Genomic DNA, 19,691 nt, shown 5'->3' on the forward strand with positions numbered 1-19,691 from the left:
TGCTAACGAACGCGGACATGAAGTATCCGAAAGCGAGATAATCATGCAGCCTGTAGTGGAAAACGCATTCCGCGCTTTCGTTAGGGGTCTGCCCGATGAAATGTCCACGTTTGTTGACACGCGCAACCCCAGAAATCTCAATGAGGCCTTCAAACATGCCCTTTACGCGGAAGAACGCCGTAATTATAATGAAAGAGTTAGGTCGTCCTCCTACGACATCACTTGAGCAGACGATAGAGCTCGATCCCCTAGCCCGTACAGTCGTCAGGTAGAAGGGCAAGTATCGATAGAAAAAAGAAAAAGTGATAGTGATAGGGAGAATAGTGGCCCTAGACCTAGCCGAAGCCAACCCAGCGGGGTGATGCAATTCACTCCGGAACAATTGGCGGCATTTTATAAATTGATGATGCCGCCTTTTGCTCAACCAATGGCTTATGCGCCACCCATCCAGCGCATGCCGTATCAGCAGCCCTCGACGTATGCTGCACCTTACGCGCCGGTACAGCCCCAACAACAGTACCAACAATACAGGGCACCGACACAAGGCTATAGGCCGAGTATTACCCCACCTCGCTCAGCCTCGCCAGGCCCACAAGTAAATCCGAGTTTCCAAAAACCGGATTTAAACTTCCAACAGACTCGAAGCTCCGACGCGGCCCCGAGTCCAACTCCCCAGCGTCAGAGGACCGTCCACTTTGCCCCGGACCAAGTTGGATCCGTAGAGCAAAGCCAAAGCTGAAAGAGAATGTTTGGCGGTACTACACGCTGTAGAACATTTTCGACCCTATCTGTATGGTCGAGAATTCACACTAGCATGTGATTTTGAACCCATTCATTGGATGTCTTATATTGATAACCCGGGAGCAAGGCTCTCCAGATGGAGGCTGAGGCTTCAGTATTATCAATATAAGTTTGAATATAAACCAGGTAAAATAAACCGAATTGTGCAGGCCCTATCAAACAATCCCGTAGAAGAGAAGGCGACAAAAAATGATCAGTGTTCTGACGCGAGTTCCGAGTCGGACTGGACCGATTCGTCATTAGACAATGCTGCAGATGCCGAAATCGATGCCCCTAAAAATGACTCTACTCAAAAACCACCGCCGCTCCGTGCATTGCCTATCAAGGACAGTAAAAAGGACAATAAAAAGGATAGTGCGGGAAAGGATCCTAAGAGTGTTAACCCCTCCCAACCCAGTTCTTCTTCCACAAGGCCTCATATCAGATCAACTTCCCAATCAGATAAAAAGACCATTTTAAAACCTAACCCAACTTTCAAATTACCTGGAGCTCCGTCAAAGGCTCCCACAACAAAACCAGGACAGCCGGCAGCGAGCCTCCAGCCTAGAATTCCTACGCGAAGAGCGACAGCCACTGGACCTTTGAATTTCAAGACCACATCTATCTTAAAAGGACCAAAGGGAGCTGCATCAAGCAACCGACCCATGAGGATGAATGCTGACAACTTCCAACTCCCTGGTCCATCTTCGAGATCTGAACCTCCACCCCGACGACCGGGAAGACCTAAAGGCTCTACCCAGCCAAAAAAATCCGACGGAGAGGAGCCTTATCGGCCTCCGGCAGCAGTAAGCTCAATCGACCCTGATGCCAGCTGCATAGCCAAAAGATTTAGAAAAAGAACGACCTCTGCAGCCCAACCTTTAAAAGATTCAGCACTCTCTAGTTCTTCTTCGGATGAACGACTGTCCACCAGCGAAAGTGAGGAAGATTCGGACCCTCCAGTGTTTCGAAAAGACCATAGTGCTTTCCCCAGTGTTCCAATAAGCCCAACCTCCAAACAATCTTGTGCCACCGGAAGTGATCCCAATGTCTCTAAAACTTCAGCCCTCCTGTTTCCCTTGTCGAATGAACCCTACACAGACGTTTACGTAGATGGCGCGTGCGGAGATAATGGTGGAACGAGGCCCAGAGCAGGCATAGGAGTATGGTTCGGACCTGACCACCCCCTTAATGTGTCGCGAAGATACGGAGGACGACAAACCAACAACGCCTCAGAAATCGAAGCGGCTACAGTGGCGATCCATCAGGCAAAGAAAGCTGGGATCAGAAAACTTAGAATTAAAACTGATTCCAAAGTTCTTGTCCAAGGCATAGAGGAATGGGTTCCAAAATGGCAAAAGAACGACTGGAAGACGAACGACAACAAACCCGTCAAAAACCAAAAAGCCTACGAACGATTGATAAAAGCCTTGAAACATGCTGACGTTATTTGGGAGCATGTACAAGGGCATGATGGTATTGAAGGTAATGAAAATGCAGATCGCCTTGCTAGAGATGGTGCACTCCTCGAGCCACCTTCAGAATCGAGCTCTTCTTCTGAATCATCTGCAGAAGAACCGGAAGAAGAACAAGCTCCAGAGAATATAGTGATCAGCGTTTTGCCACGTCCTATTAGCAGCGAAGAAAGATCGGACTCCATCAATGATGAAGAGCAATGGAAACAGAATCACCCCTGCATTGACCTCGACAAATCAGTCCAAAAATTTGAGGAATTTCTGGCCAAAAGAAGTGTCAACCCATCGGACCTCACCAATCAAACCTTGGCTTGGGATCATGAAGGAATGGACACGACACGTCGGAAGCCACATGTCTCAGAAGGCGAGAGCGATGAAGAATATTTAGAGCTCCTGAAGGATTTAGATCCTTGTCAAGACTACAACGACAATTCTTTTGGAAAAAGAGTCAACGATTTTCTGAAAAACTACAACCAAAGTAGACAAAAGAAAAGAGAGGAAGAAGTAGAGCAACCTGTTGCCGAAGCAGATGTAACATCCCCTGGTCCTGAAGCAGCCACAGAAGTGTTCCCTTCTAGCCCAAATAGACCACCATCCAGAAGAAGTGTTGTGCGATTTAAAGAAATTCTTGAAGTCTTTGAAGACCCTGAGGAAGATGTATCCTTTTCAAAAAGTCCTTCAATCTCAACCCCAGGATTTCTGTCCGCTCCAGATGCACAGTCGACTCCATACACTTACCATCAAGAACGAGAAATCCCTGTTCTGGAAAAACCAACAAGAGAAAGAAAAGGAAACATTATGCCACGCCGATTACAATCGCGAAGTTCCAACAGTGAAAATACAGTGAAGTGCGCGGCACCAATGAGCCCCTTTCTGAACTTAAAAATCCCCTATTGTGACCCCCCGACTCCATCCTCGGCGTCTGAAACGTCCGATGATGAAAAATCCACAAGTAGAGGACAACAACTAACAAACATTGATAATAAATGGACAGAACCACTGACTTACAAACGAGACAATTATGCCCATTTTATCTCAGAAGACTGTGAGCCTATCGATTCCATTTCGAAACTGTTAATAGCAACGGAAAAGATAGACATGCAGGACATTCGAGACAGTAAACCCATAAAAGGACAAGTTCATCTTACTCTTTGTGGGAAATATAGGGTATATTCAATCGTAATTAAAAAGCGGTATTCGGACGAGCTAGATTGGAGGGATGTTACCGAAGGTTTGAAAAATTTAAAGTACGCCCTCACGCTGGACAATCAAAATCACTGCCGTATGGCAAATTCTGGAGACCTCTTAGGTTCTCTCCCACAAAACAAAATGGCGGAACTAGTAGCAGGAATATTCCGCGGTGGCGATATAAAAATCACCTTGTGCCACGGAAGAATCCAAGTTCCTCCTTTAGAATTGCGACCCAAAATAATATCGGAGTTTCACAGTAGCCTTATAGGAGGTCATAAAGGCATTACGAAAACGTACCGTAGAATACGCGAGCGATTCTACTGGCCGAGACTACGAGACGAAGTCACGGAGTTTATTCGGCAATGTAAAAGTTGTTTCGAGAATAAACTGGCTAGGGCTCGTACGAGGGAGCCTATGATCATAACGGACACGCCGGCTATGCCTTTCGACAAGGTGTCCTTAGATACTGTAGGAAAACTTAGAACCACCCCCAATGGGAATCGCCACATTCTCACAATGCAAGATAACTTTAGTAAGTATTGCATTGCCGTTCCCATCCCGGACATAAAAACCACCACCATCGCTCACGCAGTAGCGACAAACCTCTTTGCCACGTTTGGAGCACCCAGATGTGTACTCACAGACAGAGGCGGAAGCTTTGTAAGTTCCCTAATGCGGAAGCTTGAGGGTATATTTGGTGTCAAACAGCTTACAACTTCTGGCTATCGACCCCAAACCAATGGAGCTCTAGAAAGAAGCCACATTGAATTGACGGATTACATTAAACACTACGCAAGGGATTTCGACGATTGGGATCGTCTGCTCCCATTTGCAATGTTTAATTATAACACGTCGATTCACGAGGCGACTGATTTCACTCCATACGAGTTGGTTTTTGGTCATATAGCAAGAATCCCAAGTTCTTTTCCACATGGGCCAGAACTTGAAACCTATGGGTCATACTTGAGAGATCTTGTCACACGAATGACCGAGCTTCAAAATCTAGCAGCTGGAACTCTGAGAAAGGCAAAATGTCGTTCTAAAGAGTTCTATGATCGCAAAGCTCGACCTTCGAGTGTTAAGATCGGAGACCAGGTATATACTTACAAGGAGGTAAGAACAAACAAGTTTGACAACAGAGCAAGCGGCCCGTATACGGTGGTAGACATTACCCAGAGCAATAATGTTATTCTGGAAAACGAGAATGGCGATAGGTTCGCCAAACATAAAGATAAGGTAGTTCCAGTGGCAATCTGTGGATCCGACTCCTTTCCAAGGACTTCTGATGAGCAGCAGTTCCAAATTACCCCGTTGCCTGTTAGCAGTGGGATATATTACGAGTATCTTGGTACCGTAAGGAGATCCGTGACCAACTGGAGAGTGACCATCTTCCTGGACATAAGCCGGCAACATGGATACATCGACGACCTGAAGGCCCGATTGGAGAAATTGAAGAACCATTGCGCATCTGAAAAGAATTGGTGCCATGAATTTGTAGTCCATCACCCTTGGGAGGATAAATGGGAAATGGCTTCCGAACTGCAGGAGCAGTTCCAAACCCAAATCACCGAATTAGAAAACAACCGCAAACCAATGCCCAAGAAGATGACAGCTCAACTACGAATGAGGCGAAGCGTGCCTCTACTTGGATTCCTAGGAAAAATCGCTGGTCCCATCGCCGGTGTTTTAAATTACGAAGATGGAGAGAGATACGATGCCATCATTCAGGAATTGAATTCTGCATAAGCCAATCTGTCTCACCTGGTTGGACGTCAAACCCATGTTGTGAGATCTCAGCTCGACACACTCCATACCCAAATCGAAAAACATAGCTCCCTAATAAATAATATTAATCAAAACCTGGACCTGCTAATTAAAAATCAAGAAAATCTATCAGCAGTTAAAGTCGAGTTAGAAAAAAGGGATGCAATATTCAATCTACTGGGAGCATTGAAGACCAGGATTGGACCACAACATTCGAGTCACAAAAACCATGCTGGAAGCAGTCCATACGGCCAGACAAGGAAGACTACACCGTGGACTGATTTCATCTAAGCAGCTGGAGCCCATCCTACGCGACGTCCAGGATCATCTTACCGAAGTACAGTTTCCCTTACCTGGACCTGCAGTCAGCATCGATGAATTGATACCGATCTCCACCGTCATCATTTTATGTGTCAATCGTCAATTAAAAATCCTAGTTGATATCCCTCTACTGGAAAAATATAACTATCAGGCATTGAATATGCATCCCCTACCTGTTACGAACCGATAAAAATATTTTAAATAATTTGAATAATTGTTTATTATAAAAATTATTTTTGGGCTTTTGAGCTGGCCCTATTTTTATAGTTCGGCGGAGGAGACCAAACTGCCAGAGCGTAAACTCTGTTTATCTAATTGGGACACGTTATTCCTGGTTACTTTTAACATTCAGAATTTTAATTAGAGGAGGGGGGGGGGGTAAGGAAGATAAAGAAATTAATAGAGAGAAGATTAAGAATAATAATTATAAATTTATTATAATAAAAAAGAAAATAATTCCATCCACCTCTCATACAATTTAGGGGGGGATGAAATTTGATTAGTCCAGAACGATACAGTACTTACCGTTGCTGGATATTAAATCTACCGCCAGAACTTTCCGACGGGCGAAGATAATTCACCACACACTTACACGTGCACAACTTATTGTTTTTTTTTCTTAGTTTCCTAAACCACTAAAATAGGGCGGACGCGGCTACACCGTAAAACCGGCCGGTCATTTGACAAGAAAGAAAATTTTTAATTTATTTAAATAAAATCTCCCCCTTCACTATTTTAGCTTTAAGTGGCCCCGCGGATTTCGAGTTAAGAATTTTATTTTCGTCCGGCCAAATTGCTTGTATAAACATACAACCAATTTGGATCCTGTATACCGGACGGGAACGTTACGGATAATATTATTTTTATTCCGACAGAGATTGAGTCTCTGTGCCGTGGGAAACCGTACTGAACAATTTAGATGTCTAATTAATGTGCTTTTATAGTTTTACTTCCTTAAGAAATATTGAAAGGTGGGGACAGGGCGTTGGACCTGTTGCCATGCCAAAATTGCTGAACTTGCATTTTATGGAATCGGTTCATTGCACTATGTTGAAATAAATTCCTTTTCTTGTATTCTTAGAAAAGAATATATTTTAATATTCTTTTAATTATTGAAACAATTTTTAATTTGTTTATTTAATTTTTCAAATTAATCTCTTAAAATAGGATTAATGTAAGTTGGAAATAATGGACATTTCAAAAATAGAAATTCCATTCTATCTTGTAGCCCTTTAAAGGTTCTTACAAATCTAACATTAATTTATTTGTAATGCATTGGAACCTTCCGCAAGTTTGCAATTTATGGCGGGCAATGTTTATAAGCTAGGTTGATACAGGGAAGCAAAAAAAAAAGGATAAATTATAATTTATAAATAATTAAATAAAACCTAACCGTTCCCATCTATATAAATATCGTAAAGTTGTTAAATATATAAATATTTTAATTAAGACCGGGCCATCATTCACCCTATTTTCAAGATTTAGAAAATTAAAAGAATGCATTTAAAAGATGATTAAATTCGCCATTAGTGAGAGAGAGAAAGAACTACAGGACAGAAAGAGTACGCAATACTCTGTAAGAACAATATGTATGAGAGAGAACGTTTCAATGCTATACATAGTATTCCTTCTCTCTCGCACAAAGTCAAGGGGAGCGCGGGGAGCCTTCACTCAACGCGTTGAGTGAAGCCTCTCGTCCATTCTTCATATCCATATTATGTATATATATATATATATATATATATATACATACATATATATATTTAAATAAGTACAATATATATATATATATATATATATATATATATATATTTAAATAAGTACAATTAAAAGCTTTAAATTTTGTTTTTAAAATTTTTCACGGAAACTATTCTTGCAAGTCAATCTGCTGAGACTTCAAAAATCATCGTCTTCTCCGCTCGTTCTCACGGTATATCCTAATGTGTTACCTTAGAACACTCTTAGCGGTCAGTATAATTCAGACTTCTTTCGCGAATACGTGTTGTGCTTGTGATATATATATATAAAACAAAAAAAAATTGTTATGTGTCAATTAATGCGGTTATTGGATATTGAGGCAATTCGCGATGCGTTTACCTTAATGAGGATGGACATTTACGAGAATGACACTATGTTGTCATTTATTCAAAATGAGTGCAGAAAAGGGCAGTCCTTGAAAGATATTTCTGGAAAGCGGGGGTAAGTAATCAGAATATACAAACACACAAAAAAAAATAATATTAGTATAAAGTCTATTTAGTTAGTTTCAATGCTTAGCTGTATTATTATCATGTTTAAAAGTTAATTAGAATCAGCCTAACGTTAAATTGTATTCTATGGATGCTTTATTATATTACATATTTAATTACTTGTATTTTAAAAGAACTCTATTAGGGGTGGGTGTTCATTAACTACGTGAGGTTAAAATAGGGTGGAATTTTACAAAATTTCACTAAGTTAATGAACGTTTAATATATTTAATTGTAGAGAGTACATCGATTTAAATTCGTGGAGGTCAGCTCCGCGCAGGAGATGTACAAGGAATGCTTGGCCCTTGGATTTTGATTTGTATGAAAACTGTCCTAAACCCTTTTCCGAGGCCGTGTGGGTTCAGGAGTATAAATACAACTGGGAGTCAGACGAACACCTTGTGCAAGGATACTGGGCACCGCCCGACTTTCAACATCCTGCAACTTGCCTAAATGTATCACGAGAGTCTGTAGAAACACCCCTCGGGATCTTGAGGAGATCCTCAACGGTAAGGTAAGAATAACGATTATGTATACGAATATATATATATATATATATATTTAATAATTTATTTATTTCTAGTTATATTATGTGAAATAACTAAAATAATTTAAGATTTTTATGTTTGTGATTTATACAGAGAATTCAAAGACCTGCCCATAGTTCCCCCAAGAATGGGATACAGGGCTGTTTGGGGCGCCCTGGACTTGGTTTACCGTCAACTCTACAAGCCCGGGGAATGGGGAGTTTTGGGGATGCCCAACAAGAATGGAGCTTGGTAAGTGGGATATTTTAACTTGTAATATTTTTGATTGAATTGCGTCTTATTTATTCGTTCTCTAAAATCTTTTTCTTTTATTTTGTAGCGATGGAAAATTGACCTACAACCCTACTGGGTCAAATGCTGACGTCTATTTTCCTGAGGAGGACCAGTATTTTACCTTGTCTAATTAAATTTTATTACATTTAATTATCAATTGATATAAACAAAATATTTACTTACAACTATTAGAATCATAGTCTATTATATTAATTCTATTTTATATATTATGTTTGTAATTGTAATATTAATTATTTTATACAATATAATATTATTACATATTAAAATCAATTAATTTTTAATTATTACGTTATCATCATCACAACATATTATTATCAATAAATAAATTTATAATGTAGAATATTATTTAGTATGTTGATAGTTTTAATATGGATATATTTTTGTGTATTTTTATTATTATTAAAAACTTATTGATTGGAAAATTAATAAATGAATAAAATGTTGAAAATCAATTGCGTTTAATCATTTCTCTAAAAATCATATAGCCTAATTATAATTTTAATAAACTATACTTTTAACTAGAACCAATTATTTACATATAATGATAAAATATTATTTTATAAAGACACTATCGTTAAATTATTCGCTTCTAATTATACTAATTATAATTATACTGGTTATAAATGTAATAATTGTTTATTTCTGTTTAAAAAAAAAACATTCTTCTATATTAAAATTTTAACCTAAGAATTCACTAGAAACAATGCAAAACTTGCTATTTAAGTTTAAACTTTTAACACTATTCTTATTTTGTCACACAAAAAAAAATCATATTTATTGACTCTGATACATTAAATATATATATTTATATTTAATATTATATTTATTAAATATTACGTTATTTATAATGGATTGTTAATTACTATTTATTAACATTAATTATTTAATACAATTAAATTCTATCTATATGCTAATTAATTGCATTAATTCTAATTTTACTAAAATATTAGTATGGATTTATTTTAATATCTAATTTATTAAATTTATATAAAAAATTTTTACTAAAACCTAATTCCTTTTCTCAATAAACTACGTATTTCTTGAATATAAATATAGTATTATATTTATTAAATATTATTATACTATTTACAATAGTAATATTAGTTACAATTTATCTATTAAATGAATTTGATTTGCATTTATTAAAAAAAAAAATTATTTCTAGTCTAGCCGATATTCTAACCCGTATTCGATATTACAACTCAATTGACTTAATTTTATTTATCGAAATTGATGTGTTGATTTATTATAACTCTAAAATCCTTTATAAGAATCACAATTATTTTAACTTTCATTATAACTATTTTTCTTTTCCATTAATAAATATTTGTCTTAAAATAATTACTCAAAATTATGCAAATTCCTTTTAGTTTTCATTAATTATTGATAAAAATATATATATATATATATATATATATATATATATATATATATATATATATATATATATATATATATATATATATATATATATATATATAAATTTAATTTTACTTGGTTGAAATGATTAATTCAATTAAAAGAAAATATCAATTCAGTAGATTACCATTTATTTATTTCGTTGTATTAAGGTATTTCTTAAAAGTTATGCGGAAAGATTCTGATTACAAGGACGTGATGTATGTGACCTAGTAAACTCGCGTTTAAAGAGTCATAGTCTTTCTTTGTAATCCGATACACGAGGAGTGTTGACGAATGCTTTCTCGTGTTTAACAGAGGAAAGAAAGAAAACGATTAGACTTTTATGATCAAAAAGATTTTAATTAAAATGGTAAAAATTTTAAATAAAAGAAAGAAAAACTTTTATTTTTGAATTCCAAATAACGGATTTCTTTTTACCACCGCGGAATTTTCTGTGAAGAAAAGAGAGAAAAAAAATCTGATGCAAAATTGTATTACATTTCAGGAGAACAGAATTAGTAATCGCTTTCAAGTTCACTGTCGGTCTCTAAACTGCTCGAGTCATCAATCTGCTCGTGCGATTCAGAGTTCGTTTCGTAGTCATCAATTTCGATCTCGAGATTGCGAGAAATATACGGTATGGTGGACGCAGTACTGTCAATGTCGGAGTTGTCAAAATTGTCAACGTTGGCTATGTCATTACTATCATTGTTTGAGTCATGTTGTTGTTGTATCAATAATGCAAGTTGGTATTGTTCAGCTAGTATTGCGCGATTAATTCTTTGTTCTATCACTTGTTGAATAGGTATTACTCCCGGAGCAGGTAGAATTTCTTCAGGTTCTCTAGAGAACCCAAATTCAGGAACAATATCTTCAATAGGCTTTTGTAAACACATCGTGAGAATTTATTTATTTATTTTATTTTCATTTAGAAATATTTTATATCGGTTATGATCTTTCTTTTTATGAATTATTAAATTAATCTTGGAGACAAATTGGAGAAAATTTGAACCAATTAGTTTAAAATTGGCAATTTATTCGTTTGCATATATTTCCAAAAAAAAGGAATATAAAAAAAAGAAAACAATTCTTTTATTTCAATTTTATTTAAATGGCGATAATTTGTTTCATCGCCACCGCGGAATATTCCTTGTAACTTACATGGAATATGCAAGATAAAAAAAAAGAAAAGAATCAAGAACTTACTTATTCTCTTATAATAAGTGATTCCAAATTTTGATTCTGTGTTAAACAGAAAATACAAAAAAAAGAAATTTGTCCCCCCAAAGGTTAGAGGAAAATTATTAGTTGGGAATTAAAAGGTTTCAGGGCAAATTGTCTGAGAGATGTCAGAGTTTAAAATTTCTACCGTTTTTCCATTTACTGAAAATTTTCCTTCTGCTCATTTGTTAATAAAAGTGTAAATTGATTCGATTAGAATTATTATATTTGATTTTCTCTTAAATCTAATCTTTTTTTTTTTTTTTTTTTTTTTTAACGTTTTAGACAAATTGAGAAAAACAGAATAAAGGAAGAAAAGTGGAATAAAAGAATTGAAAAACTAAGGAAAGGGTAGGAAGATTTTTAAGACTTGTCTACCAATGGGCGAACCACGGAGCCTTGTCTTAAGTAGCCTCGTTAAGAGCTTGAAAATTAGGATTTAATATTAAATCTCAATTGTTACTTTTCTTGAGTTGACGACGAAATTAAATTGGAAACATATAGTATAGGAAAAAGAAAGAAAGAGAAAATTTTTTTTTTTTTTTTTTTTTTTTTTTATAAAAAAAATATTTTTACTTGAGAGAGAATAATTAGAGAATTTATTTAAGAATAAAATTAACGACGCCTTATTCTCTCCATATAGTAATATATTATTTTTAAATTATTTTGTGATAGAATTTTCGGAGACTTGTCTTCCAATGAGCGAATCACGGAGACTTGTCGTCACGGACTATCTATGACAAAATTAAAAATTAAAAATTAAATGTCTAGTTTGAATTTTTAATTTTTCGAAAAAAAAATATATTTCACTTGAGAAAGAATAATTAGAGTATTTACTTAAAATAGAAATAGACCAACACACTTATTCTCTCAACAAAAGGAATGTATTATTTAGGATTATTTTAAAAGTAGAGTTTCAGAGACTTGTCTTCCAGTGAGCGAATCACGGAGACTTGTCGTCACGGACTATCTACAATTAAGGTCCCAAAATTGAATTAAAATAATTTTTAATTCTATTTCAACATACCCATTGTTAGAAAGAAAGAGGTGATACAAAGAAATTTAAAAATTTAAAAAAAAAATAAGAAAGAAATTTATAAGTGAAAATTTCGAAATGAAATAGAAATCCCTTATAAAAAATTCCTCCCTTAAATTCTGAGGGGTAGCAACGTCAGGAAAAATCCCACCGCTGCCACCATCAGTTTGTTACGAACGAGAAAATATTTAAATAATTAATATAGTTGATTTAACTATAATGATTATTTTGGGCTTTTGAGATGGCCCTATTTTCCAGTTTGTTGGAGGAATTCAAACTGCCAGAGCGTGAGCTCTGTTTATCTTACTGGGATTCGTGTTTCCTAGTTGCCGAAAATTCAGAAATTAATTAAGGAGGGGGGGGGGGTAAGGAGAATATAAGAAATTAATAGAAAGAAAATTAAGAATAATAGTTATGATTTATTATTGGAAATTAAAAAAAGGATCCATCTACCTCTCAAACAATGCAAGAAAGGAGGATGGGGTAAAACTAGCCAGAACGATACAGTTACTTACCTGTTCTGGAACCTTAAGTCTACCGCCAGAATTCTGCCGACGGGCGAAGATTTCACAATACGCACTATTTATTGTCCTTGAGAAATTGTTATAAACAGAAAATATTTTGTAATTAAATATATTATAATTATTAATATATTTAAACACCGTGGGCTTTTGAGATGGCCCTATTTTCTTTAATCAATTTCTTAAGTTAATTCCTCAAACCATTAAAACAGGGCGGACGCGGCAACAAACGAAACCGGCCGGTCTTTTGACAAGAAAGGATTTTATTAAATTTATTTCCCCACTATTTTAATTTTTGAGACGACCCCGCGGATTTCGAGGTGTTTAAAATTTTATTTTACGTCCGGCCAAATTGCTTGTATAAGCATACAATTAATCTGGATCCTGTATACCGGACGGGAGACTGCCTGGGACTTTTAATCGTACGCGCTAATTCGCGAGTCGAAACCGTACTGTTCAATTTGGATGTCTAATTAATGTTCTTTTATAGTTTTACTTCCTTAAGAAATATGGATAGGTGGGGACAGGGCGTTGGACCTGTTGCCATGCCGAAATTGCTGAACTTGCAATTTTGCAGGTGTAAGTTCAATGCACTATGTTGAAATGCATTCCTTTTTCTTTATTCTTAGAAAAGAACATTTTTTTTAAAATATTCTTTTAATTTTGGAAACAAATATTAATTAATTTATTTATTTTTCAAATTAATCTCTGAAAATAGGATTAATGTAAGTTGGAAATAATGGACATTTCAAAATTAGAAATTCCATTCTATTTTGTAGCCCTTTAAAAGGTTGCTACAATCCAACATTAAATTATTTGTCCCAATAATTATCTTAATATTGCATAGAAACCTTCTGCAAGTGTGCAATTTATGGCGGGCAAGGTTTATAAGCTAGGTCGATGCAAGGAAGCAAAACAATTAAATAATAAAATAATAAGAATGAATAATAGTAATAATAATAACCTAAAAATGTTCCCATCTATATAGATACCATAAAACTGTTAAATATAAATATTTTTAAATAAGACCGAGCCATCATTCACCCTGTATTTAAAGATTTAAAGAATTAAAAGATGCATTTTAATTTTTAAAAGACGATTACAATAGTATTCGCCATTGGTAAGAGGGAGAAAGAGCTACAGGACAGAAAGAGTACGCAATACTCTGTAAGAACAATATGTATGAGAGAGAACGTTTCAACGGTGTACATAATATTCTTTCTCTCTTGCACAATGTCAAGGAGAGCGCGGGGAGCCTTCACTCAACGCGTTGAGTGAAGCCTCTCGTCCATTCTTCATATCCATATATGTGCATATATATACATATATATATATTCGTATGCATACATGTATCTTATTATTTTAATTCTAATTCTAATAATTAATAATTCCTTTTTAGCATTTTATTTTAAATAAATTAGGTAATACATATATATACATACATACACATACATATATACATGTACATATATACACATTTGTTCTTGTTAATATTGTTTATGCAATCATAGTATTTGAAATTGGCATCCTTTCGTTAATTGATCTACATCGTGTTTTCTGGAAGGCATGAAAACAAAATAGTTTAATTGCTGAAATTGTACTTTCAGACGGAAGAAAAGGCTTACGGTCTTTGACCCGAGTTCGTTTTCTGCCCGATTTTGAAACTGCTGATCATGCATCCTTAAGAAATGAATTCTAATAAAATATAAAATTTTGGAAAAATTTTTGTTACGGAAACGGCGTAACAGGCAGATTTCCCAAAAGTCCCTAAGCAAAAAAAAAAAGGTACGGTGTTCGAAATAACACTTAGAATCTGTGAATAAACTGTTAAAATAGTCGTCTTAGTGCTTTAAAAGTGCTAAAATACGAACTGAAAATAAAAGATCATAAATCATCCCTGTAAGCAGCGAAGCATAGCTGGTTGCAGCTCATAAACTGTTAAATCCTACTTCACTTCAAAATTGTAAGTAAATGTAATATTTTAAATCAATTGTTGTTAATAAATAATTACATAAAGAGGAATAAGCATATAATTTATTTAACGGAAACCCGCAGTTTCTTTAAAGTCAAACAAATCCACACTTAAAAATAAATGTCAAGTCTTACCAACTTGACTAATCAGCAACTTGTCTCCATTTTACTAATAAATTAGTAAATTAACCTAACCTTAGCTCGGGTCGTAACAGCTGATTTGGTGGCAGCGGTGGGATTTGCTACTTTTTTTAATAATTATTAATTATTTCAAAACCTATTCGAATTTTATTAAACTCACTCTTTAAAATTAATCTTAGCATCATTCAACTAATAAATTATTCCTTTCTTTAATCGGCAATTGCGGATAGAATTGTACTCGGTTATTGTGCAAGTAATTGAAAATTAACACTTAGAATTGTTGTTTCTGCTCGCGGTTAGGAGTTATACGAAGCCTTTTCTTTCCATTCACGTAGTGCAAGTTAAAATTCAATTACATTTAGGATAAAATATTGGCTGGACAAAAATTCATACATTTACACAAATTACATTACTTTACTACACACTAATCGTTTTAAAAGGTTGATTTTACGCCTTTTTGGCGAATTTTGACTTTGCAGTTTTGCTTTAGTAAAATTGTTAATAAAACGATTTCTTTACACGTTAACAATTAATCTTTGAGAGTAACATTTTACGCCTTTTCGGCGAACTTGTTAACTTAAAGATAATAATAGAAAAATTAACTAAGTTGAAACATAATTGAGGTTATTTTACGCCTTTTCGGCGAATTTCGACTTTAATACGCTGAAATTCTACGCCGTTCGGCGGGAATCTCTTTTGTTTCACTTTAATAGTTGATTTTCTTTTTAATTAAACACAAAAACAACAGGTTAAACTAAATTAAAGACAAAATGTCTTTTCTTTCAGTTTAACCTATCATGCAAAACGAGGACCAAGTCTTCAAAAAGCCCAGGAATAGAGGAGGACGAAAAGTTGAAAAGAGACACAAAGAAAGATCATTAGAAACAGTGGAAAAATTATTAGAAGTGAAAACTTTAAATTCACAACAAGAATTTTCCGACTTTTTTGAAGCACTTTTAAATAATACCGAAAGTATACTAAACGATAACAAACAAAACAATAAGAAAGATTAAATTATCAAAATTGTATAAAAGTTTAGAAATAAAAATGAGTTATAGTCACAATTTATTTAGACTATTTAAAAAACAGATCAGCAGATTTTATTTTAGATCAAACAGTTGACTATAATCTAATAGACAAAAGTATATTAGTTCCTTTCATTCAATCAAAGAATTATAATTCTAAGAGCATCATTATTCCTATAATATGCGAAAAGATTAAATTTCATATCGTAAATACGGGACTAAATTTGTCAATTGGGATTGTAGGTCATAAATTTACGGAAAAACTGTCATTTTATCTTGACGAGATTGATCTAGAACTTGCAACAGATGAGCAAAAAACAATAGTAACAAGCTTATTTTTGTAAGAAGGAATAAACATTTATGCCAAATTTAACAATTAATCATCAAAATAATACTATTATCATTTATTCTAACAATTTTAAGAATAAATCAGCAATATTTTTATGTGATTCTTCATCAAAATTTAATCTTATTAACAAAAACATAATAAAATATTCCAATCTTATTGAATACTCAAAAATCAGTAATAAAAGATCTCTATATTCTGGAATAATAAAGTTTTTAATACAGTACCGTCCGAAATTGTCAGTCCACCCATTTTCAAAGGAATGACAAAATTTTTTTAACATAAAATTCATGAAAAGTAAAATTTTTTTTGGTTTATATTTTGAAAGACGATAAAATTTTGAAAAGAATAAGACCTTACAGAAGTCATTTGGCCAAAATTTGTAGAAGATATTCTTAAAAATCGTCATTTTCAATGTTTTACAAAAATTTGAATAACTTCTAAAATAATGAACGCTTTTTAATAATCTTAGGCTTATTTTAAAGACCATTTTCTACAGAATAAGAATTACTTATAGGCATTAACCTGTCATTTTTGACTTGGAATAAGCATGACGTCAAAGTTGGACAAAAAAATTCAAAAAATTTGAAATAATATTATTAAAAGAAAAATAATTTTTGAAATTCAAACATATATTTTTATTAAATTTTCTTGAAAAATCTACACCATATCATGTTTTATATATGTTCTAGAATATTTTTTAGTACAAAAAATTGATTTCAAATTTTTCCAATTTTTTTGTCCAATTTTGACTTCATGCTTATTCCAAGTTAAAAATGACAGATTAATGCCTATAAGTAATTCTTATTCCGTAGAAAAAGACCTTTAAAATAAGCCTAAGATTATTAAAAAGCGTTCATTATTTTAGAAGTAATTTAAATTTTTGTAAAACATTGAAAATGACGATTTTTAGGAATATCTTTTACAAATTTTGGCCAAATGACTTCTGTAAGGTCTTAATTTTTTCAAAATTTTATCGTCTTTCAAAATATAAACCAAAAAAAATTTTAGTTTTAATGAATTTTATGTTAAAAAATTTTTGTCATTCCTTTAAAAATGGGTGGACTGACAATTGCGGACGGTACTGTATATAGATATAGAAATACATTAAAAATCTTATCCTAACAAAATAAATTCTAACCTCATAAATATAATAAAGCTCACATTAACTAATTAATTATTGAAATCAAGGCAAGCTTATGCATAAATATTTAGATTCTTCTTTTAATTATCCTAGTGGACATTTTATTTCTTATCACTGTATTTCTCAAAATAAAAGATTTCTCATCGATCCTACCAAATCTATAAACCTAATAAAACGTTCCGAATTAAAATCCTTTGTTAATATTAATAAAAATAAAACTCACTCACTTTTTAAGGGAGAAATTAGAACTATTGGCCAAGTAATTTTACCAGTTCACATAACAAACGAATATTACACAAAAGGCGAATCAAGCGAAAAAGTATCGTTAAAATTTGGTGTAGTTAATTGTCAAACCAATTCTAATATAATTGCAATTTTAGGAGCTACTTCTCTGGATCAATTTTGTCAATTTAATTATTTTGTCAACAAAACAATTGTTCGAGACGGAATTTGGGATAAAGATATAATAATAAATAGATTTAAGAGTGGACTTGAAGCAATAGCTAAAAATCCAACAGCATTAAGTATATTTGATAGAAAAATCTAATACGTCAAATAATAAAATCATTAGAAAAATAAATTCAAGCAAATAGATGATCGGTACACTGAAACACCTTGTAATTATCCAATTGGTAAATTTAATTCTAATTATATTATTTCTCAAAATAAAAATTATATTCTTGATCCTACAATACCTAAAAATCTAATCAAGCAATCAGAACTAGAGACTTTCGTTAATATTAAAAAAGATTTAACTTATTCAATTTTTAATAACGAAATTCAAACTATTGGAGAAGTAAAATTACCTATAAAAATAATAAACCTATACACTGATGAAAAAGAAATAATTGGCGAAGTCCCAATTAATTTCGAAGTGGTGAATTATCAGAGTGATTCTAACATTATTGCAGTTTTAGGAGCTCCCTGTCTTGTTCAATTTTGTCAATTTAATTACTTTCAAGACGAATTATTGTATCAAGACGAGAGCTGGACTAAAGACACAAAAAGAAATATAATCTTAAAAAGCCTTGAGGCAATAGCTCAAAGTCCATCAGCATTAAGTTTGATTAAAGAAAATCAAAAATAGGACACGTGAATCCAACTAATTATAACTAACTACAATTTAAAATCATAACAAAAACCCGTTTTTATTAACTATCATTGTAAATAATATTAATTAAAACTTTAAATTAATAGAAGACAAAATAATAAGTAGTATTCAAATTTAAATATAGCGCGAAAACATATAATATTGACTTTAACTACTCGTTGACTTCGCACGCGGTATACTCGTAGTAGTTCGAGCCGCGTCAAGTCAGACGCCCATACCGCGGAAACAACTACACTTATTAGGCTTAATCCTGTAAGCGCGATCCACATCTAACCCCTCATGAGTTCATATTTCTATTTCATAGAAAGATACAATAACTTATACCCACTTATTTTATTAAAATCAAGATTCTTTAAAGAATTCGAAGCGAAATTCATTATTGACTCATCATTACCAATAAATTTGATTAAAGACAAGGAATTAAATTCTTACCTTGGTATTGATTATACTAAAACTCTTTCATTAAGGGAAGGGACAATAAAAACCTTAGGGAAAACTAAAGTTTGCATTAATCATACAATTCTCGAATTTCATTCTATTAATTATACAGGGTTCACAGATATAACCGGTATTTTGGGAATACCTTTTAATTTCGACATTATTAACGAATTTTATTAAAGTAAATTCATTAAACGTTTATGAAAATTGGTAATCAAATAAGCAAAATGCCTGACGATAACGAATCTGATACTAATGACCTCATGGTTACCACCATGGCGGAATGCTTTGCACTACAACAAGGAACTATGCATATTCCTCTTTATGATGGTAAAAACATGCCCTTAAGAGATTTTCTTGAAGATGTAAAAAATGGAGAATCTTCTATTCCCGATAATTGCGGTAAACAATATGTTAAATTGGTATTATCTAAATTAAGAGGTGCTGCACGTGATAGCACTTATGGTAAAACTTTTGAAACCCTTGAAGCTCTTGTTAAACATTTGAAACAAAGATATGCCCCTAAAAAATCTTATGTATGGTATCTTCATGAGATATCCACGATCCGTATGACCCGAGGTGAGAGTATAAGCGAATTTTACGATAGATTAACACTTCTAGTAGCCGGAGCAAAGGCTGCATTACTCAGTTCATACGGAGAAGAGAAAATGGCGAACATGCTAGAACCTTTAGACGATTGTGCTTTAGAAGCCT

At 33.6% G+C, this 19,691-nt stretch overlaps 1 protein-coding gene across 1 annotated transcript; it reads left to right on the plus strand.

The window, feature by feature from the left end:
* The first annotated feature begins 7,443 nt into the window (after positions 1 to 7,443).
* LOC122499718 lies at positions 7,444 to 8,755 on the plus strand. The gene is made up of 4 exons (XM_043608193.1): positions 7,444 to 7,730; positions 8,019 to 8,294; positions 8,422 to 8,559; positions 8,648 to 8,755. The coding sequence occupies exons 1-4, from the start codon at positions 7,576 to 7,578 to the stop codon at positions 8,733 to 8,735; spliced, it is 657 nt and encodes a 218-aa protein (XP_043464128.1). The 5' UTR covers positions 7,444 to 7,575; the 3' UTR covers positions 8,736 to 8,755.
* Positions 8,756 to 19,691: the final 10,936 nt, after the last annotated feature.

This window comes from Leptopilina heterotoma, unplaced genomic scaffold (genome assembly GCF_015476425.1).
Source record: "Leptopilina heterotoma isolate Lh14 unplaced genomic scaffold, ASM1547642v1 Lhet_173, whole genome shotgun sequence".
In the NCBI taxonomy this organism is placed as follows: Eukaryota; Metazoa; Arthropoda; class Insecta; order Hymenoptera; family Figitidae; genus Leptopilina; species Leptopilina heterotoma.